The sequence below is a fragment of the Paroedura picta genome, chromosome 1 (genome assembly GCF_049243985.1).
Source record: "Paroedura picta isolate Pp20150507F chromosome 1, Ppicta_v3.0, whole genome shotgun sequence".
Lineage (NCBI taxonomy): Eukaryota > Metazoa > Chordata > Lepidosauria > Squamata > Gekkonidae > Paroedura > Paroedura picta.
Genome location: NC_135369.1, coordinates 87,279,816 through 87,303,036, shown reverse-complemented (window position 1 = coordinate 87,303,036; position 23,221 = coordinate 87,279,816). Strand labels below are relative to the sequence as shown.

General features: G+C 41.9%; 1 protein-coding gene across 1 annotated transcript in view; it reads right to left on the bottom strand.

Moving 5' to 3' along the window:
• Positions 1-865: 865 nt before the first annotated feature.
• The window catches only part of COG2 (component of oligomeric golgi complex 2), a 38,376-nt gene continuing 16,020 nt past the window's right edge, over positions 866-23,221 (bottom strand). Inside the window, exons 7-18 of the mRNA XM_077346477.1 lie at positions 21,945-22,124; positions 20,877-21,001; positions 15,750-15,876; positions 14,555-14,694; positions 10,540-10,601; positions 8,667-8,818; positions 8,348-8,548; positions 6,695-6,767; positions 5,860-6,002; positions 4,140-4,279; positions 2,705-2,885; positions 866-1,355 (exon numbers count right to left, since the gene is read on the bottom strand). Coding sequence (XP_077202592.1) covers positions 1,254-1,355; positions 2,705-2,885; positions 4,140-4,279; positions 5,860-6,002; positions 6,695-6,767; positions 8,348-8,548; positions 8,667-8,818; positions 10,540-10,601; positions 14,555-14,694; positions 15,750-15,876; positions 20,877-21,001; positions 21,945-22,124 — 1,626 coding nt within the window. The 3' untranslated portion in view covers positions 866-1,253. The remainder of the gene's footprint in view (positions 1,356-2,704; positions 2,886-4,139; positions 4,280-5,859; positions 6,003-6,694; positions 6,768-8,347; positions 8,549-8,666; positions 8,819-10,539; positions 10,602-14,554; positions 14,695-15,749; positions 15,877-20,876; positions 21,002-21,944; positions 22,125-23,221) is intronic.

Sequence of the window (23,221 nt, the reverse complement as noted above, 5' to 3'; positions counted from 1 at the left end):
TCTTCATATCTCTAATTTTCATGAAGAGATCTCTGGCCCTCCCTATTCTATTGTTTTCTTGTATTTGTTTGCACTGTTCATTTAAGATGGCATTCTTATCTCTTCTAGCTTTTCTCTGGAATTCTGCATTCAGTTGGGTGTATCTTTCTCTTTCTCCCTGCCTTTCACTTCCCTTCTTTCCTCAGCTATTTGTTAAACCTCCTCAGACAGCCATTTTGCTTTCTTGCATTTCTTTTTCTTTGGGATGGTTTAAGTTGCTACCTCTTGTACAATGTTGAGAACCTCCGTCCATAGTTCTTCAGGCACTTTGTCTATCAGATCTAATTCCTTAAATCTATTTGTCACCTCTACTGTATATTCATCAGGGATATGATTTAGTTCATACCCGAGTGGCCTAGTGCTAGAAATAAGTAGGGATGGCCAAAATTCTGTGTGGCCAGGTTGCTCTGCAGCATCCAGGTGTGATTATTTTAAGGTCTCTCACAAAGAAGCAAACTGATACAGGCTTGAGGGAAAAGCATTCTTCTATATATTTCTTATAGAGATATCTTTGGTATGTTGAAGCAACAGAAGTCTTTGCAGTATCCTTTATTTTGCTTGGGGACATTGCTAGGATTCAAATATTTTCATAGAATTGGAAGTAATGGGAAATAGTTTTGTAGACCATATAGAGATGTTACCTCCTTATGTAGATTTTCAAAATCTTGCACATTTTTCTCCTTTACATTTTGCAGATTAGCTTGCAGGTTTTATATGTCCGATATGCAGCAAAAGGTTATGCTGCTTTGATGTCAGCAGACAAGGCTATTTAAAATTTTAATCTCAACACTGCCTGTAAGTTCTAGTAATAACCAAACTAGACACATGAGTTCATGACTTTAATAATATAACCCTGTCATAATAGGTTACAAAGGAAGACAATGCCTTTCTTCATTTTCACTGTATTAAATCATCTTTCTTTCACAATAAGATTTACAACAAAAATAAAAAGACTTCCATAGCTCTATGGTAGAATGTTTAGAAATCTATAAAGTCTTCCATATAATGGAAAACTAGAGTATATACTCTTGAAAGGTTCTCCTTTTTGGTGAAACAAGCCTTCGCGTATCTCGAGATACAGATGCATTGGACTTGCTGCTGAAGCTGCATTGGGAAGCTCTTCATTGCTACATAGTATTTGGTGAGAGGAATAAAAATAAACCCTCTCTGGTTCTGAGGCCAGACTGACTCCCATCATACTTCTGGAAACGCTGTTATGTTTGTTCTGCTGATATCTGATCCTTAGCAGTTTGAACAAATTCTGAAAGAACTGAAAAGCTTTTGATGTTGCTCAACTGCAATCCCATCTTCTGCATCTAAAAAATAAATAAATTACCTTACTATTTTTCTAGTAGAAATATGATGTATCACATGATCAGAAAGTCTATAAACAGACACAAGTTCTAACAATGACAATCACATTTTCCATTCCATATGCATTTCATCCAGCTATTTGTTAGCTGTAGAATGAGTTGTCTCCCAATTATTAAAATTAGTCCCATTCATTTATTTGAAGAACACAGGGACTTATATGCTGATGTTTGCCAAATGTGAAATAATAGCTGGGATCCAGCATAAGGACCATGAAACTTCTCTGATTTCTTCTTTCCCCAGCAGGGAATGTTTATCCCTAATGTCACAAGGCCTGTGTGAAGACCCATGAGAGTTTGAAAGGCTGTAGTGGGGAGGGGAAGGAGGTGCAATCACTCACTCTTTGGCCAGCAGAGTTTGGCTCATGGAAGATGTAGGAGGGAGCCATTTTGCCCTTTTTTCCCTCCCTGCTGCAACCTCTTGCACTTCCCCAGCTATTTCTCCACATGGGCCCTATCATGACCCCAAGGAATACATTACTGGGAAAGAGGAAAGGTGGAAAAATTTGGCAACAGACTGTGCCTTATGCTGTCACCGTTGCCATTAATATTAGGTTCTCCTTTTCTGCAACCCAAGGTTCCATCTCAGTACAAAAATATTATGTGGCTTGATCATATGAAAAGGAGAGGGTTAAAGGTATTCAAGTGCATAGAAATCAGGCCACTATTATAATTACACGATCACAGGGGCTGCAAAGCCCTTGGGGAGTATGCTGTTTTTGCACAACCAAACCTACAAATTTGAAATGACAGAAGCAGCTATAGCAAAGAAGGTTCTAAAAGATTAGTTACAAGGCAGCAATTTCATTATTTTGTTGTTATAAAAGACTTATCAAGCCTAGCACTGCCAAATTTTTAAATAGTACAAATTACAGAATAAATACACTCTGTCTTCTTGACTGTTTAGTTACATAAGAGGACTTTTTCAGCCTATATAATTAGACTTCACATGCAGCAGCAGCCACCGCCTTGCAGTCATTAGCTTTCAATTTTGGAAGAGCCACCTCTGATCCTGAAAAAGAAGTTGAAGATAACATGTTTCTCCATTTTGGGGGCAAAAGTTTAATTACCTTATTCAGATGTTCCTGGTTTCATTTTTAAAATAGCTTAGAAGCTCCAACTGAAAGCAGTAACAGTTCACAGCTGAACAGGCAAGCAGTTTAGAAAAGACAATCTGGCTGAAAGCTGCAATTTAGTACTGCAGTCCTTTTAAAGGGCTACTTATTTTAGGTCAAAGGTCTTCCAGGGCCTTTTATCTGACAACAACCAGAAGCCACTATGTGCAGTCAAGTTACCTGAACTCCATAGTACTCCACATCCAAGGCCAACTGCAAGCGGATTTTGTTATCATCACTCATGCCTCCTTCTGGAGAAGGACTGTTTGTGGTCACAGTTTTCCTAGCCTGCTTCAGCCTTTTCAAACTTTCTTCCATTTTCTTTACAGAATTCAGAATATCTGATATAGTTTCAAAGTACCTGAATCAAGAAATTGAGAGGGGATTCAGTTTTTATATGAAGTACGTACGATTCAATTTAGCAGTGGTGGAAGTCTTCCAAGATATTCAATATGCAATTTTCTGTGACAGCCAGGCACAACCTAGCCACTTCTTTATTTACAAAAGATCCAACTCATATGAGATCCCCAAACGAATCCAAGAGAAAATTATATATTTGCTTACCTGTCTCCTACTGGTTGAAACATACCCTATGTAGTTACATCCTTCCTTTATTTATATAACTTCACAGTAATAAGATGGATATTGGCCCTAAAGCTGGGTCAAGGTAGACAGAATCTCCTGCGGCTATAGACTCACACAGCCAGGCAAAGAATGACTCACTTTGATGCAGACATTTGCATTTGTTAACATGTAAGTGCTCTATATAGGCTATTTAAAGAAATGTAATTTGCTTTGAAGAAGAAGGAGAAGAGTTGGTTCTTATATGCCACTTTTCTCTATCCGAAGTCTCAAAGCAGCTTACAGCAACCTTCCCTTTCCTCTCCCCTCAACAGACACCCTGTGAGGTAGGTGAGGCTGAGAGAGCCCTGTTATCACTGCTTGGTCAGAAGAGTTTTCTCAGTGTCGTGGCGAGCCCAAGGTCACCCAGCTGGCTGCATGTGGGGGAGCGCAGATTCAAACCCAGCTCGCCACATTAGAAGTCCGTGCTCCTAACCACTACACCAAGCTGGAAACCTGTAGGAAATCTGTAAACGCCTATACAACATGATCTTAAGCTGAGTTACACCCTTCTAACTTCATTAAAATTAATGGACATAGAATGCTGTTACTCTGTTTAAAATTGCACTGTAAATCAGCAACTAAGACTGAAGCAACATGAATTGCTTGGTACAATCATACGCTGCCTCTGTCATTTTATTCAAGGCAGATATCAAGGGGGCTGGCAGTATAGCTCAGGCCCATGAAGACTATGTGTGTCATCCAAGTTCCCCATCTTCCATGGGCTTTCCAGCTAATATTTCTAGGGGATACACACAAGGACACCTAAAGTAATTTTGCTAGCAAAACATGTCCGCTTTACTTTAGAAGTATAAATCTATACTAAGCACAGGAGCTATAATTAGTTGTGCATATCAGTTATCACACTGTTTGCATTCTTGGGCAACTGAACCAAGAGAAGACAAGAGAAGGCCAGATGGTTTTTACTGAATTTCTCCTTAGCTGGACATGGAAAGAGTTGCATTCAATGCAATTGTATGAAAACTCCACTTACTTCTGAGTGCTATTACTGAGGGCACCTTCAAACCACTGCTCAATTACAGCTGGTTTCAAAGTATCTTTGTAGTCATTCTTCAGCTGATGGAAGGGTTTAAGGGCACTGTCAACATAAGGCAATGCCTTAGCTGGTACCTCCTGGTTAAAGACACATGAGGCAAAGGGTGAAACAAGGGAGAGTAAAAAGCTTATTGTAGCATCCACAGCAGGCTAGCCCTCCCCAACAGAGACATGCAAAGAATGCTCACACATCTTCTACAGTACATGAAGATTCAGAAGTGTTCACTTTTATTTGGCTATGCACAACAGAGCTTTGGAATTGTTTAGCATCAGTTCAAAAACTAAGCAGGCAGAAAACTTGGGGTAAGATTTAAGGCAGCCCTACGAAAATGTGGTTCAGCATGCTCAACCCTCTCTGCCTCCAAAGCAAACTGAAATCACACCTGTATTCCTCCCCCCTTCCCCAGCAGAATCAGTGTGACATTATCATGACATGGAAAAGAAAAAGAAGAGCTGGTTCTTATATGCCGCTTTTTCTCTACCCAAAGGAGTCTCAAAGCAGCTTACAGTCGCCTTCCCTTTCCTCTCCCCACAACAGACACCCTGTGAGGGATGTGAGGCTGAGAAAGCCTTGATGTTACTGCTCGGTCAGAACACCTTTATTCAGTGCTGTGACTTTATCAGTGCTAAAATTTCAAAGGCAATGACAGAGTACACAAGTTGTAAACAGCTGGGAGACACTGCAGTGACTTAGCTTTGCTGCAGAAGTGATATGACACCATTACTGGGATAGATCTGAAGAGTTAATGTCTCACCATTTCATGGTGTTACTTTGCAATGTCTCAAACAAGAGAAATGATACACCATTATCAAGCCATTCTAACCAAAAGTGATGCTTAGACAAAAAAGAATAAGTGAGCTGTCGGGAGGCTGCAAGGGCACATTCAACCAGTGGTAAGGCTTGCTTTCCATAATTTACTAGAACAACTGAACTGAGTCCCAGAAAATTGTCTCGCTCTTAGGCACCATCATGAGCAATGTTTTTTTTTATCCATCCATCCATCCATCCATCCATCCATCCATCCATCCATCCATCCATCCATCCATCCATCCATCCATCCATCCATCCATCCATCCATCCATCCATCCATCCATCCATCCATCCGTAGCTTTCTTTTTCAGCTCACAGATATGGAATTCCTAGCGCTTTGAAATAAAAATGCTCAATATCTGTGAGAAGACTTTCATTTAAAATGAAAGGCAGATGCCGTTTGCTAGTTTATTCCTGCAGTTCAGTTGATGTGCCTTCTGACATGTAAGAGGGGAGGGCAGGGGCAAAGAGAAGCTACTCTGGGGGCAGAATAGATTGCCGGTTTATTCTTGTGTCCTGAGTGCGAAGGAGATGGGTTTTAGGGTGAATCTACATCTGTGAATGTATGCTAATCCTTGCCTACACAGACTAGCCCATTAAAAAACGGAGAATAATTGAGCTCTTTGGATGGTCAGGGCAGGGCCCAATATTAGTAGGGGAGGAATGGCTGGGATGTATTGAGCAGTTTGGCTGGGGAAGTGAAAATACAAAAGAAAATGTATATCAGCAATGGGTATGAGGGAGGAGGTTTTTAAGGATGTGAACAGATTTGGGGGGCTGCTAAGTGATCAAGACACCCTACATTGTTCTTATAAGTCTTATTTTTTCACACGCAAAACACACTAACCTTATTAGTTCTTCTATAAATTCTTGGGACGTCTAGGGCACTTTTCAGGCAATTGAAGCAAGAGTCACTTAAATCCTGTATAATCTTACTGTTTAAGACTGGCCAGCAACCCAGTAATGAGTCTTTTGAATCTTCCAGTGCTCCTGTTAAGAAAGAGAAACCTCAGTGTAAAAACTAATTTGCCCAGATCTGGCCTGGAGAAGAAGTAATATTTCCGGATCTTCAAGAAATGAAGTATTCAGTGGATACATGAACTAACTTCTCCACTCCTTTCATATTTCAAATGCTCGAGTACCCACTGCATTTTCCCCCCAGAGCAAACCACACTATAGCATTATGCCCTCATCAACTTTTTCATAAACAAAACCACAGTTTGCAACTATGGTCAAAACTAGATTTTTATGCAGTTCAGAACTAACCATGGCTAGCGAAGATGCCAGCATGGGTGTTAAGGTTATAACTTGATTACCGTTGATATTGAAAGAGAAGGAAGACATTTCCAACTGAGAAGGTAGGGAAAGAAGGGGGAGAAAATGCAAGTCTGCAATCACTTCCACTCTTATAACCACTCTTATAACTCTTATAATTCCACTCTTATAACCACTCTTATAACTCTTATAATTTCAATTTATTAAAGAACAGGATTAAAACCTGTTGAGGGATTAAGAGTACTGAAATACTAGCAAAACATAAAATCTACTCCTGCAGCCGATGCTTCCTCCCTTCAATATCTTTAAAATTCCTATGGCAGATCTGTACAACGTTGCCCAGTAAAATAAGCTCAGCAGAATATGCAGATAAGAAGCACATAAGCAGATATTCAACCTGCTTTTACCTGAGATGCAGGCCATGTTCTTAAAGCCAACTGTTTCAAGTTTTGGTTTGATGATCTGCAGCAATTCAGGAAGCTGAATTTTTTAAAAAAGAGATACATTTGAATACATTTTCTCAAGAACCACATTACTTATGTGCATTAAAGAGAGAATTGTTGATATTGAATTGCAGACTTTAATTTATTGCCAAATAAATGAAAAAATGCAGATTCAACCAAGCACAAATTGTACATAAGAATGAAGGATTCTGCATTCAGTGACTCTACGCTATCTCCAGGCAAAATGTCTAGAATTAATGAAAATTTTATTCAGGTGACACATTTGCTCCTTGAAGCATTTAATTAATCTGGAACAGAAGTTACTCTCAGATAAAACTATAGCATAACAGGTACCTATCATGTTCAAGTCTTGAAACAAAATATTAATAGTTAAATCCTGTGGTCATCCAAAAGGCTAGGGAATGTATATTTTCTCTGCCAAATGAACTTCTCACATTCTCCATCCCAAAAAACACACACGGGCCATATACTGTTACAGAAGCAATGCAGGGTGAGAAGTACATCCTCTTCATGACATCTTACTTTTGCTGCCTCTTTGCAACTAATGTGAAAAGCGAATTCTCTCCAGCCAGCCATGTCTTAATGAAAACAGAAGACAGCCTCCCTAGATGTATCTTTTCACTAACAGCAAAGGCTTGAGGATTCTGCTGCTTTTACCATCAGCAGCCAATATTCATGCATTGACAGCCTTTATGTAAGATGAGCACAACATCCATTCTAACAAGACTGGAACCTGCAGCTGTCATGGCTATGTTTTATTTTTGATGTGGAACACACCTTCTGACGCACTCCTTGGGTCAGAAATAGGTATAGATGTGACATCCATAGTCCCATAGAGACGACAATCCCACACCAGACGATGTGGGGACGTTGCCAGCAGAGGAAGCTGAGGCACCAGCCATGAAGCCGACACAGGCAGGGCTCCTAAAGTAGCCAGGGTTGCTGTGCGACCTGTGGCCACTGTGCAACCTCCGTGGTTGCAGTGAGGTGGAGATGCCGCACCTGAAGTAGGCAGGAGCCGTTGGGCCACCACAGCACCCTGCTCCTCTGGCTCGTACCACCCTCTGCATAGTGAAGCAGGCCAGGGAAGCTCTGCTGCTGCAGTGCTTGGCTTCCTGGGCTGGTCCCGCTTCCCGCAGAGCAGGACAGGCTAGGGAAGCGGGGAGACAATGCAGCCACAAGCAGAGGGCTGTTGCAACAGGTAAGGAGGGGGAAGGGAGAAGTGTGTGTGTTTGTGTCTGAGAGGAGGGGGGGCATGAAGGAGAGGTTGGTGGGAGAGGCAAGGGGGGAGTGGAAGGAAGGTGTTTTCGGGGGGGGGGAGGGATGGATTGAGGGGGGAGGGACCAGGATGGAGAGGCAAGGAGGGAAGTGTGTGTGTGTGTGTGTATTTGAGAGAGGGGGAGGGCAGGATCATGGAATCCCACGGCAGGTATGTGCTCCACATACCCTGTGATAGTTGGACTCACTATAATATTTTTAATTTGCAATTCATCTTCATAGGTTCAGAGGCTCAACCACCCTTAATCTTATGACATTTAAACTTTAATATTAAATCTAAGATGTTAAATCTAAATATTAAATTTAAGATGTACTAACCCATTCCTGAAGTTTATCCAGATCTGCAGCAACAAGAACGAGTTGAGCAGTGGATATGGAAGGCAAAGGCTGTGCTTCTGGAGAAGAGTCTGTTCCTTGGTCCTCAACCGGGCTTGGGTTCAGAGGGGATTCCTTGCTAAGGCTTGCCAAGGATTTTTTACTGTCCTTTGTCGTTTCATTGGAGACAGGCCTGAGCAGAAGCTGGACAAACAGCCCGGAATAACACTACACTTAGGCTTGTTACATCATGACTAGATGATTTCAGAAAAAGGAAAAGCAGAAATGTGAACCAAAAGGAGTAACCTGTGGCTTTCCTTACCTCATTGATAAAAAAAGAATAACGTGCTATGATCTGCAGTGAAAGCTTCCACAGGCGGTGTGTTAGCAATGGCAGGAACATCTGATCTGACCAACACTTCTGCAGACTTTCCCATGCTATGTGTGTAGCCAAGAGGCAATATGGACTTCTTGCTGAAAGGAGGGAACAGGCATGGATAAGTCTTGCGCTCTGAACGTACTTTAATATAGCAGTCCCCAACCTTTCTTTGGTCAGGGACCGCCTCCGGGGCGAGGGGAGAGTCAACGGCCCGGGCGCCGCACGCGCAGTTGCCACGCATGTGCGTTCTCGCCAGGGGGTGGTAACGCACATGCGTGGCAACTGCGCATTTGCGTCGCCTGTGTGCCGGGCCTGCCTCTTCCATGAGCTTCTCGCTGTGGGGGGGGGGGGAGGCAGGCGCGGCTGCCGGTGGCCTGGTACTGTGGCCTTTGCGGACCGGTACCGGGCCGTGGACCAGGGGTTGATGATCCCCGCTTTAATACACAATTGCATATTAATTATTTAAAAGTTATCCTGATGCAAGGAACGATGTACTACCAACATAATAATGAACACTTTTTAGGTTCTGTTTTATTTCTAATACCAAAGCATCATGCAGCATTTCTGGGCAGTCCAACAGGGTTTAAGTGAAAGCAAACTGCAAACCTCAGCAAAATGTAACCTAATCATTTAGCTGCCATGTTTGATGGATTGTGTGCCCAACAACTGCTAGTGAACCTTTTTTGTGTGCTGACAAATTCACCAGTTGCTTGATTCTGTATACATTCTGAAGAAAAGGATCTAGTGGCCACCTTCTGTCCAAGTTAAGAACTGCAGGTAAGAATCAGCACAGCCTCGATAACGGCTGGACAACAGAGCCCTGACTGCTGAGAGAGGGGAGAAAGGAGGTAGCCGTTCCCTTTGGAACAGCTTAACATCCTTCAGGAAGACTGCCTCTCAAAGCAACAACAGGGGCACAAAGGATAATTTTTCACACTTCATCCATGCAGCACTTTGTATGCAAACAACAATCCCACAGTTAATTGAAAATAGTCCCTCAATATTTAGGTTTCTGTATGAAAGCAACAATCTCTTCTCTTTGAGACAACATGTTCTGATTTTCTCATTTTTATTCATGTATTTGTTTTATTTGTATCCCAACCTTCTTCTAAGGAGCTCAGACATATGTGGTCTCCATGGTGTCACCCAGAATGCTTCATGAAGACTGGGGATTTGAACCCAAGATTCTCCAGTGCTAACTTGATAGTTTAACTGCCACACTAGGTCCTACACCACATTGCCGTGAATGAATCTCCATACACATGAATTTCTCACTGTGACCCAATTTCTGGCCTTCAGAGGTGACAGTGGCAAAGGTACTTAGCCAGAGGAATCAAACCTCTAAATACCAATACTAGGAGGCAACAGCAATGGAGGATCTTGGCCTCTGTTCTCTGTTTGGTGGCCCTTCATGGGAACTGGCCAGCTGCTGTGTGAAACAGATTGTTGGACCACTGGACTGATCCAGTTCTTCTCATGGACTCACTGCATAATCAAGAGCACATGGCTAATCCCTGATTGGCCCTCAGAGCATAAAAGTCTTCTCATCCTGGGAGGAAGGTGTAAAACAGTCACTCAGCACCAGGGACAAATATATTGCGAAGTACCATAGGAGAGGGAAAATACAGTAAATTTTTTAAGTGCCTTGAGGACTTTATAGTCAAAAAGCAGGATATAAATATATTCTTATAGCATACCTGAAGCAAACAACATCCCACTACTAATGCTAGATTATGTGCAGTCCTTTAATTATATGTAAATTGAACATTTAACATTCATTACTTAAACGCCCAATTACGACAAAAATAAACTTTACCTGGAGCCTCTTCTAACCCATTGGAGAGGGCTGTTTCTAAGGTCCCCCCTATTTCTCTAAACCTGAAGAAAAAAACAAATCTTGTTGAGTGCCTAGGAAGGAGTACTAATTCAAGTTTGCATTTGGCAGTTTAGTGCTGCAAGTTGTAGAAAACATTCCCCAAACACTGATCAAACTGGAATACCACAGCAGTCTCTATAGTAGAAAGGTTACACAGTGTGTACATGTGTTACAAGCAAAGTCTATTACACCTTAGATCTGACCCTTATGCATGCTATGAGGGAACAGCACTTTTAAAAGCTTAGAAGTGCTGTGTAAAGAGAAAAAGTACTGTGAAGGGTTAATTCTTCAGAGCCAGAGAGCCTTGAGTGACAAGTTGTTCTAAGAGATCTGACATTAGTATCAGCTGAGCAAGGAAAGACTTCTGAATTGGATGCTGAGGCGAATTCGGTCAGTTTTTAGCCCTAGCAGAACATTTAAGTATTGACAGTTTTGCAACCGACTGTGACCACTAACGCAGACAAGAGAACTAGGAGAAAATTGGCAAGGATGAACGGGTACTTAGATGGAGACTCCCATTCAGGCCAATGGAAGAAGATAGATCTTCTAGAGAAAGAAGCAAATTCCTTATTCAGTCAATAGATCTGAAGAATGCAGAGATCCCTGTAGAAACCTTAAGAGTCAGTTAAAAACTCAAGATGAGTACTAGTGTTTCAAGAGAAGGGATCTGGGTACTGGGAAGTGTGCCAGCCTTTTGGAAACCAAGACTCAAAGAATACTAGTTCAAGGGGTTGATTTTTAAAAAAACCCTTTAAGACTGAATGTTGTTTTTAGATGGCTGTGACCTGTTGTTATGATCTATGCTTTTATGCTCAATTGCGAGTTTTTAATGCTGCATTTTAATTAGTAACTTTCAACATTTTGTTTTTACTGTTTTAATTTTGTGAGCTGCCTCTGGTAAGTGCCTGGAGAGGCAGCATAAAATTGTTCTAAATAAATAAACTTTGTGGAATCAGGAGAGGCTGATGGTCCATGTCTCAAATAACCGGCAGAGAGGCAACTTCCAGGACTGTGGTATAACCACACTTACAGGGTTAATGGCCATGCATCCAATGAAACTTCTGGTGCAGCGTGCTGGTTATCAATATTAATGCACATCAAGACTAAAATGAAGGCTGGTAGACTGCAGGGCAGCCAATGTAGCAGGATGGGGCTAGCGAATAAAAAGCAGTGTATGTTGGGTGGGGAGTCTGACCTTTGACTCTGCTTCTAAGCTCGTGGCAAAAGTTGGAAACATGGAAAATGAATCACAAGTATTCCTGGCTTCTCTATTCTGCATCAGAACCCCTAATAATACCCTTTAGAATAAGTTTGTCTCGCACTAAGGATGTGGAAACAGAAGTCAGAGATAGATCTCAGTTCTCAGATTTGTTTCACGTGACCTATGGCTACGTCTCATGGCCGTGGCACCAACTTTTTCTTAGTTGTTTGCTAACGGACACCGGCAAAAGGTTGTGCAAACAGTTCTAGGGGATAAAAATCAATAGTTCTTTCTGATACCTTGAACATTTCTACTTAAAAAGATAAACTCCATATGCTACTATCACAGTCTGCCAAGATTTTACAAACAGATTTCATCAACATAAGCACCTTATACATTTCTACTATTTGGAGGAACTCCACAGAAGGCAAAAGTGTCTACATGTTACATCTGTCTGGATTTGGGTATAATGAACTTTTTTTAAAGATCAGTATTTCCTGAATCTCAATACTAGTATGGTTATTGGATTTGGTAATACAGATTTTTCTGCCTCCATTATAACAGTTATAATGGAAAATCAATCCATGGGTATCTGCAACTGGGGGGGGGGGAGGCCTGTTTGAGGTGGAGACACCAAATTTGCAGCATAACTGCTGGTGCCTCTCTTAAAAAACAAAAAAAACAAAGTTTGAAAAAGACTGGACCAGGAGGTCTAATTCTATGGGCCCCTCCAAATGTGCCCCCATCTGCCATTGTTTCAAATGAAGGGGGGAAAGGCATTTAAATTTTAAAGGGAATTCAGTTTCTTTGCCAAGCGGTGCGTGTGAACTCCAAAGGCATGTAAAGGGTTCCTGGGCCCTTTACATGCCTTCTCCAAGTTGAGAGTAAACACTAAAGGCCAAAGAGACTGAGAGCCCTTTAAATGTACTTCAAGCGTGAATATCTAGTGATCTAAAAAATTCCAGAATATTTTCAATCTCAGCCATTTCGGATTGTCAAAAAATAGCTCAAAAAAATCTGGCTGAGTTAATACCCCACAAATACTAATAAGATATTCTTCGGGTATTTTTTTGGGCTTAGATTAGTTGAATACACACCCATGGTTGCCACCAATATGTGGATCACAGCTGTATCTCACAATTCCACAGTAAGTGCAACAACCATACAAGATAACAAAGCTAAACTGTGTAATGAACTATCTTTAAACGTCCGCTTTAAAAGCGGACTAAATAAAATAGTAAGGGCTTGTGGGGAGGAGTTAGGGCGGGACCCATCCGGGATAAAAACTCGGAGGGGTCCAATCAGGAGCCGTGAAGCGGCTACTGATTGGGCCCCTCCGAGTGCCACTCGAGGGCCAAGTGGCCAATTGGCCCGCCCTGGACTGGCCGCCCACATCCGCCATTTCACCACTTGCCAGCGATATAGACGTGTCTCGAACAGGACCCACCGCCGCCTCCAGCCGCAAGCAGCCTGCCTCGTCACCGCCCCACGCGGCTTCTCCACAGTCGCCGCCGATAAAGCCGCCTACCGCATGCCTGCGCACCGTCGAGGGCCCGCCGCCGCCTACAGCCGCCAGCAGCCCACCTCGCGACTGCCCCCCGCAGCTGCTTTTCACCCGCTGCCACGGCCCCCCTCCACCAGCACACACTGCCGCGGCCGAGCCACCCGCACTTTCCCCTGCCCCAGGGGCCCTGATCCCAGCCACGGCGGCGGCACCAACAGCTTCACCCGCCCCGTGGCCCCGCCCAGGCTCCGGCAGCTGCCAGCCGCTGCCGCACCACTTACAGCCGACCCGCCCGCAATGGGAGCCACGACTCTGCCGGGGACGGCTGGTGGCGGCACACCCGCCGGATGCAACGCTGGAGCAGCGCCAAGAACTACGCCCCCCTCGACTCGATCCTCACGACCACCAGCCCCAACAATGTCTCCTCCCTGCCCTGACATCCAGCAGGTAAGCCCCACGCCGGGGGGAGGCCTGCCCGGGCCGTCACCCTGCGGGGGAGGGTTTCCGGACGCCCCATCCACGGCCTCGGGTATGCCGCCACCAAGCCATACGGCCACGGTCGCCTTCCTAGCGCCCATTTTATTGCTATTTAAAATGGGCTTTCTATCTAGTAAATAATAAATACCAAGCACAAACATATAACAACCAGTGGGTAGTATATTAGAAAATCCCAAAGGTAAACACAGACACACAAAACAAGACAAGAAATGTCAACTTATAAACAAAGGAGATAACAAAATTTCCCAACAGGAAGATATATTGCTTTCCCAAAATGCTATACAATTTAACAGTTATCAGTTACTTCTTCAAATAATAAGGTGTACAGCATAGCAATAGAAATGTACTATAATGATTAAATCACTAAATAACCCATACCAGGAACGTATTTCTGTTCAGCTGGGATTCTTTTTCAAGTTAAGCAACTGGTAAAATAAACAACTGAAGATTTGAAGATTTGAAAACTGGTCTGTGCCAGTCCTAGGCAATCGTATCAATAGTTAGATAGTGAGGAACAAGTTCAATGCATCTAAAGAGATTAACTTTGGCTGATGTATGGTGTAGAGCAAGTTGTATGAACATGCCACATGTCATGATATTGAAGGGCATTTCTGCTACCTTTCATTTCCCTCCTAATCTTTGCTAGACATTCACAAGGCAGTTAGCAAGTACTTTTGTCTGAAAACACGTGTCTATTCGACATGAAGTTTTATAATTGTGCTGAACTGAGCTCACTTTACATAAACACTGACCTGATTTGGAAATAAACGGGAAGGTTCCATTTATCATTAAAGCTGTGATAGGACGGATGTGACCTCAGTCTTTTCACGCTGGCTTGTGAGCCACACTGCCGTTCAAATTTCCTCACAAAATCCATGCTTTTAGTGTATTTCTGTAGATAGAAAGGACACATTAAGGTGGAATTCCATTCTCTTTCAACAAAATAATATAGTGCCACCTCCCACCCTCTGGAATACATAATAACAGAGATCTAGTTAATAATCCATGTAGAAAATCCATCCAGTTCACTGGTTACCTTAAAAAGAAAAAAAACCCCACTACTTTCAGAAGCATTCCAGTTCCACTCTTATTATGTCTTCTACCCTAACAAAATAGAGCCTCTTGTGGCGCAGAGTGGTAAAGCAGCGATATGCTGTCTGAAGCTTTCTGCCCATAAGGTTGGGAGTTCAATCCCAGCAGCCGGCTCAAGGTTGACTCAGCCTTCCATCCTTCCGAGGTCGGTAAAATGAGTACCCAGCTTGCTGGGGGGTAAACGGTAATGACTGGGGAAGGCACTGGCAAACCACCCCGTATTGAGTCTGCCATGAAAACGCTAGAGGGCGTCACCCCAAGGGTCAGACATGACTCGGTGCTTGCACAGGGGATACCTTTACCTTTACCCTAACAATCCAACATGATGCGTATTAAGTCCCACTCACTGAGCTAAAGGTAAAATACAAGTAAGGAAGATGAATCTGGAGGTCAGCTAAACAATTTGATTGGGATAGAAGGCCTGTATGTGCTTTTCTACTAATTACTCTGAGGAGTCGGTCGCTCTCATTTGAATTTATTTTTCCACAGTATTGTTTTCCATTCTTGTACACCTTAGTGTGGATATCTTTGCAAGAAGCTGATAGAGAAAGTGTATCTTTAAACATAATAAGATTAGAATTTTTAAAATCATTAGGGTAAGGACTTCATAAGGCCTTATACTGCAACTGACCAGATGCTGCTCACTTCGGGCTTCTTCACATGCTGTCAGATGAACACTTTAATTTCCATCTATTTTAATCTCTGCATAGGAAATTACAAGCCACAACGCAACCCTCAGTGGTTGAATTTAAGAACTCTTTGTTACAGTTACATTTTCCAACATGGCTATTTATCTAAGTCCCCTAGCTATGGTTCATCATGTAAAAGCGATAGTTAATGTACATATTTAATTACCTCATGAAACACATCTGGGTTGCCAGGATTAAACAACGATGGCAGCTTTTCTTCTAAGCCACGAACTATTTCAGGCCACACAGAATTGACTAAAAAATCATAACCAGGAACAGTATTTCCCTTTTCACTGCAAGATAAAAATGGAAACTTCTCATAGAAATGTGTTTTTTTTAATCAATCAGGATTACTTGTAAACTTTTATGGAGTAACAGTAAAGATACTGAAAGGTTTCACAACATGTAAAACTGCCAGTTTTATAGCACAGCATTTCAAAACTAGGAATACTTCTAACAGATGCATATACTACTTGACCATTTTGATCAATAGGACACTTGGCTACTATTCACTATCATCACAGCAATTAGCTTCTATAAAAGTACATGAGCATTTCATATTTGTGTGTGTTAAGTGGTGTCAAGTCTTATGGCAACTCTATGAATTAAAATTCTCAAAATGTTATATCTTTAGCAGCCATTCTCAGGTCTTGCACACGGAGAGCCATGGCTTCTTTTTATGGAGCCAAACCATCTCACCGTGGGTCTTCCTCTTTCCTGCTGCCTTCAGCTTTCCCTAGCATTGGTGTCGGTTACATTATGGGAAAACATCACTGGAAACAAGTATGATAGCTTCAGTTTAGACATTTTAGCTTCCAGGGAGCGTTCAGGCTTGATACCTTCTGATACTTTAAAAAACAACAACTACAGAACTATAGATACAGAAAAAAAATGTTGAATAGAAAATAATTTTCTTTCGCTCCAGACATAAACTCAATCCTGAATGGAAACCTGGAACTGAACTAGATGCACAATGGGGCACCCACATTTTGTGTATCTTGCCTGTAGGTGGGTAGATGGGTTTCTAATCTTCCACCATTCCTACAGCATAGCTCTGAAGTGAGCTGGGTAAAAAGTGTCGGTAGGAATGGACCACAGCAAGGCACTTATTTATATTTAAATTTCTACACTACCCCCTCTCAATCAGGTCGTCTCAGGGCTCCCCTCACCGCACTTTACATGGCTCAGTAGTGAGAAAATTAAGAATGATGCCTCATCAGTCTCAGTAGGTCCTAAAATGGTTCCAGTTTCTAAATATAACTGGTATCAAACCTGTGGACATTTTATGTGTATGTACCAATTCAGAAGTTGGGGGGAGGACGCATGTGAGAAAAAGAAATCAATCGTAGTGCTTATTTATCACACATCAACAAATATTAAGAATTTCAATTTATTAAAGAACAGGATTAAAACCTGTTGAGGGATTAAGAGTACTGAAATACTAGCAAAACATAAAATCACATGAAAAGTGCTGCAGGGCCTAGCTAATGAGGAAAGTGTTTCTGCAGCCTCTAAAGCTAAATCCCAGGCACCAGTAATTGCAGCAGGGCACGGTGTTAACTGATCTGTTAAGAGAGAAACAAATGGATTCAATTTAGATGGCCTGGATTCAAATCAGGCATTTAATTGCAATATAAATCATGAGCTTAGTTGAGAAGATAATACTTAATAGAATGCAAATCAAATGGGTAGTTCAACTAAACAGGTTTACAATCTGTTAGGAAAACCTAATATTTCACACCTTTTTGTTTGTGTAGATAAAGTATATTGTTTAATAATTAATATTATTTAACAATTAACTAATGTTTAATACCTAACATGCCTTGGGAAATTATATTTCAAAGGGGGGCATACAAAACAATAGTAAGCAAGCATTTTTGCAAGTTCAAGAGCGAAGCGCCTCTCGCCGCGTCAGCCCACCGCCAACGAAACAAGCTCGCCACCGCCGACTGAGGTCAGGACCTAGCGCCCGCTGCATTCCCCTGCAGCGGGCTTGATTACTAGTATATATATATTACCTCTGCTGGCTTGGTATGTTTTTTTGCCTCCTGTCTACTGAGCCACAGAAAAAGCAGTAACCTACCATGGATAAGGCAGATAGGATGGATAGGACTCTATACCAGATGCTGTATCTACAGACTCATGTTTCAGTTCAGAAGTTCTACCAGTCTGTGGCACTGTGCCACCTTTAAAAGTCAGAGTTGTGACTCCAGCATAAGGTATGTAGACCTCCTAATGCAAATATGTAATCCAGCATTACTCACTCTTTGACTTTCAGAAAGCCACACTCTCATTTCTCATCTGCCACAATGCCACATAACACCTACATGTCCTGAGTGCTACACCACCAAAAGTATACATACAATGATATCATTAATAATCTTAAATAGATAACTATAACCTTTTAAATTAACAGAGTATCTCTGAGCACAATTGCTTAGACTTTCTCTACCAGCAGTAAAGAGTCTTTGTGTACCTGGAGTGAGGTGAAGGTCTTTCCTCTCACCTTGGTGTAGTGGTTAGGAGTGGTGACTTCTAATCTGGAGAACCAGGTTTGATTCTACACTCCCCCACATGCAGCCAGCTGGGTGACCTTGGGCCTGCCACAGCACTGAGAAAGCTGTTCTGACTGAGCAGTAATATCAGGGCTCTCTCAGCTTCACCTACCTCACAGGGTGTCTGTTGTGAGGAGAGGAAAGGGAAGGAGATTGTAAGCTGCTTTGAGACTCCTTTGGGTAGAGGAAAAGCGGCATATAAGAACCAACGCTGCTGCTGCTTTCTTGCTCTCTTCTACATAAGGCCCAGTATCTTAAGTGAAACAGTGAGATGGCCAAGCTGCCTGGAAGAAAGCACGCTAGCTGTGGAGATAGGTGAATAAAATTATATCTACCGCCCCACTCTGGCCAGCTTGCTCTTTTCACAGATGGCTGACATGGTAGTAGTTTGATTTTCTGTTCTCTGTGGTCAGCTTGGGCCTATCACCCAGGATAGATTCCAGGTAGCCTTGTTGATCTGAAGCAGCAGAACAAATTTATAGTCCAGTGGCACCTTTAGGGCCAACAAAAATTTATTCAAGATATGAGCTTTTGTGTGCACGCACACTTCCTCAGATACAATGGCAATGTATCCAAAGTGTGTGCGCACACGAAACCTCATACCTTGAATAAAACTTTGTTGCTCTTAAAGGTGCCACTGGATTTTAAATTTGTTCAACCACCTAGGATGTGAAGGCTGTGGAGAAGGATGGAAGTAAAGGTTGGTTAAACCTCAGTTCACAGCACATGCATTCTCCTGCCCCTTCAGCAGTGGGAACCACCTGCTAACCACAAGACCTGCAAGGCAATGGAATATGGGGTGAGCGCCACACACTGCAATATAGTGGTTTCCAAGCCACTGAGTATCACCTTTCTAATCTGCAGGGCGGGTGGAGGGGCAGGTGGGGAACTATCATGTTTTATCTTGCAAGGATCCCTTCAAGGGACACAAGGCAACACACTTGGCTTCCCCTCTCCTTGGTTTTATCCTCACAACTAGCAACCTGTGAGGTACCATATATACTCACATATAAGCTGATCTGCATATAAGATGAGGCACTTAATTTTACCACAAAATCTGGGCAAGCTTATTGACTCGCATATAAGCCGAAGGTGGGAAATGCAGCAGGCTTACGCGCTTAATCCATGCTCCATCATCACAGGCTTTCCCATCCAGCCTCCCTCCCAACAAATACAGAAAAGTCAAGAGGATGAATAGCTGCTGGTTTTTGTACCCCGCTTTTCACTAACCAAAGGAGTCTCAAAGCGGCTTACAATTGTCTTCCCTTACTCTCTTTATGCCAGATACCCTGAGAGAGCGCTGACAGAACTGCTCTGTGAGAAGAGCTCTGGCAGGAGAACCAAACAGTGCCCCCCCAGGCCAACATACCAGAGCAGAACAATAGTACCCAAAGTTGGCAACCGACTACGACAAGTACAACAGCTACCAAACTGGGGGCTACAGTGCCCCCTAGAACAAAACACTGAAATAAAGAACTGTAAAACTGAAAACTTAAAGAAAGAACTGTAAAAATATACTTTTAAAAGAAATACAACCACAAGAAGAAAAGGCAAACAATGCTGCCCCTCAGATAAAAGAAGAAACACTGAAAAAAAAGTAAATCCCAAAGCACCCCCAAAACCCACCCCAACCACAGAAACCAAAAGAATAGTTTGGAAGAAGTGATTAGGAAAAAAAGGGGGGAAAATATCAGAATCCCTCAGTCAAACCATTGATGCCCTACAAGCTGCCAGAGTAAACTTTCAAGATATTTGTAGAAGGCAATGTTTAGCTGGGAGCAATTAGCTCATTTGCAAAGAACTCAGTTTTCAAACGCAATGCTGTGATTTGCTGGCTGGGCGCAGGCTGTTAATCAATTACCCAAGAAGGTCTTTTAAGTGCTAAAAACTGTGCTGGAAAACTCGGCTTATATGCGAGTATATACGGTAGTTTAGGATGAGAGAGTGACTAGTCCAAGATCAAAACTGAGACTTATAGCTAAGTGGGGATTTTTTAGCGAGGTCTCACCAGTTCTAATCTGACACTGAAATCGCTACACCAAACTGGCTAAAACAGTAAGCACAATTAAAAGGGTATCTGTGCATGTATTGAACAGAATATGAAAACATTCCTAATCTTATTAGAATTTTCTCACTCTCTCTTTCACACACATACGCAAATAGTATTTTGGAACTTAAATTATATTTTTATCAAGCTAGCAGAATAGGATTATGAACACTATAAGAAAACCTTCAAATGAGAGCTACAAATTCTCAGCAATTTTACTGAGGGAATACTATAAATTAGTAAGGAAGGAATCATAATTTCATGCATTTTTTCATAGTGGTAATACTATTAATGCATCTTTGGAAATACCTAAACCTACCTGATGTTGCATTCTTGATTTTATTTTATGAATAAATAAGAGAAACTGGTACTGCTAGGGAAAAAATACTCCCTTAAATTATTTCATTTTTACTTAGAAAAGCAAGTTATTTTATTGATTTTTATTGCCATGATTATGATGTTGCTAGTTTTACAATGCACATGGAAAAGATATTTGGACTAACTGCATTTAGGATTTCTTATAACTGCTTTCATTCAATTTTATTCTCTGCAGATTATAGCATCATTATTTCCTACTGCAAGATATTGGTTTATTGAGATCCCGCTGCTACTAGCAGGAATCTTGCACACATCATTATCAAATGTCTAAACAAAGTTGTTCACAACATTTACTATAACATGTTTGTGTTACCTTGAGATACCTCCCCCTGTTACTTCACGCAAGAGGCGGCAATGGAGAGGAACAAACTCTAGCAATTTATTGTACATGGTTTGAAGGCCATTAGGATGAGACTGAACATACTGTTCCACAATCACCTGTCAAAGAATACTTAGAATCAAACTCAAGCACAGGGCAAGAAAATAATTCAAATGTAAAGCTTACCCTCATGGCACCATCACATGCAATGTTCAAAGTTGTGCTCATTGGACTTATAGGAGGAGATCCCCACCTCTAAATTTATTTATTGTAGTTATATCCCACCTTACATATGTGGAACTCAGATGGACAGTGAAAAGTATCTCTGGTACGCATTGAACCTAGAGAGACTTAGCTTCAATACAACTACTGCACTATGTGCTTTCAGATAATTTGTACACATACATTTCTTATCCTAGCAATATTCTAACAGCATGTATTGATTTTAAATCCAGTTGTAACTGTTTTCTACTATATTGTAACTGACCATTATTTCGTCACTAGCTTCAAGGCCCATTCCTAAGAACGGGCCTTGAAAGGGTCCCCTCCCCTGGTCCCTGGTCAGGCGGCATAAGGTGGCTTTGCAGCCAGATCAAGTGTTGCAGGCGGAGGCTGGCCAGCTAGTTAGGAGGCCCGGGACAGAGCTCCTTAGCAGGATGTCCTTAGCAGGCCAGCAGGCCAAGAGGCCCTTAATAGCAAGCCCAGCTTAGCAGGCCAAGAGGCCCTCGTTAGCAAGCCCAGCCTAGCAGGCTAAGAGGCCCTCATTAGCAGGCCCAGCCTAGCAGGCTGAGAAGCCCTCGTTAGCATGCCCCCAACCCTTTGACCAGGGCCCTCTCCCCTTACCTGCTTCTGGCTCCAGGCATTGAGGTGCATCTGAGAGCAAAGAGGCTAGAGTCCAGGGACAGAGTGCAGGAGCTGCAAGGACAGCAAAGCTGGCTGCAACCTGATTGGCCCTATTCCAACTTGGACAGCTAGACATGTTCCACAAATATATAGAGGAACCATGGATAAGGATTTTTCATAAGCCAGAAAAGTTAAGTTATCTCCACAATAATTATTTACCTCATCTATGTAGGGTTTCACAAGCACCTGGCCAACTAATGCTTCAGCATCCCGGGTTTTGTCTATTGTTGCATAGGTTCGTAAGCAGTGGCGTATTATGTCAACGTTGGAACTCTGAAGGCCTTCCAAAAGCAATCCTTCCAGCGACTGCTGCAACATAGCTGTTATCCCAGCTATACGCTATGTGGTTAAAAAGGAATGAGATGGTCAGATACAAAATCAGAATTGGCAAGATCCATTAATTTTTCACTGTACTTTATTATTTAAGAGCTTCATGAGAACAACATAAAAAAGACATAGCTTACAAGAAATTCAAACTATTTTCTCTGTATCTGGGATATTCCTGTATAAGTCTTTACGATTAAATGACAAGGCTGCATCCAAGTGGGACTCAAAGAACAGGACTTCAACACACACACACACGTGCAAAAACTGCCCTCCACCCAGCACAAGTGTTTGGTATAAGCAAAATAACTACTGGATTTAACAAAAATGCTTTAACAAAATGCAGTGCAAATAAAAACTGCTCTATTATTTTTAACAGTCTCATTTGTAAACATTGTTAATGCTTTTCATATAGCTTAGGTAAAACCATCTCTAGTACCCTGTCCTTCAAATAAAGGCACTTTGAGACTCCTAGCAGAAGTAATTAATCACTGCCAGTCACATTTGTAAAATTCAATCTTATTAACAGGCTGAACAACATAATACAATAACCTCTAAATAGTCAAAGGCAATGTTACTATAGGAACAGCAACAAGATGCATATTGATTAAGCTCGCTATAAATGTCTTATCTAAGGAAAAGAAACTTGCTGTATAGACTTAACCTTTTGTACCATTAATTATCAGATTTTTATATAATCTAAAAAGTATCACTCAAATATGTGAACAATACAATCATCACAATGGTATCTGCCAAAGGGGGAAAAAGAAAAAAGGGACTGTTCCAAAGAAAGAGAGTAGGTTCGCTGTAAATTTATTTATTTAAAACATTTATTAGCCACCTTTCTACCTAGCCAAATTCAAAGCAGTTTAAAAATAAATGAAAAAGGGATTATTAAAAACACAGAAAGACCGCAATTATGCTGCTACAGTTCATGATGGCAAACATTATTGAACTTGAAGTATATAGGCAAGCAAACAAATCATTTCAGAAGGAAGACTTTATTACACAATGGAGCAATATTTATTTTATTTACAAATCTGTACCCTGCCTTTCTATTCTTGTAAGGGTGCCAAGGCAACTAACAATTTCAAATAGACATGACAAAATAC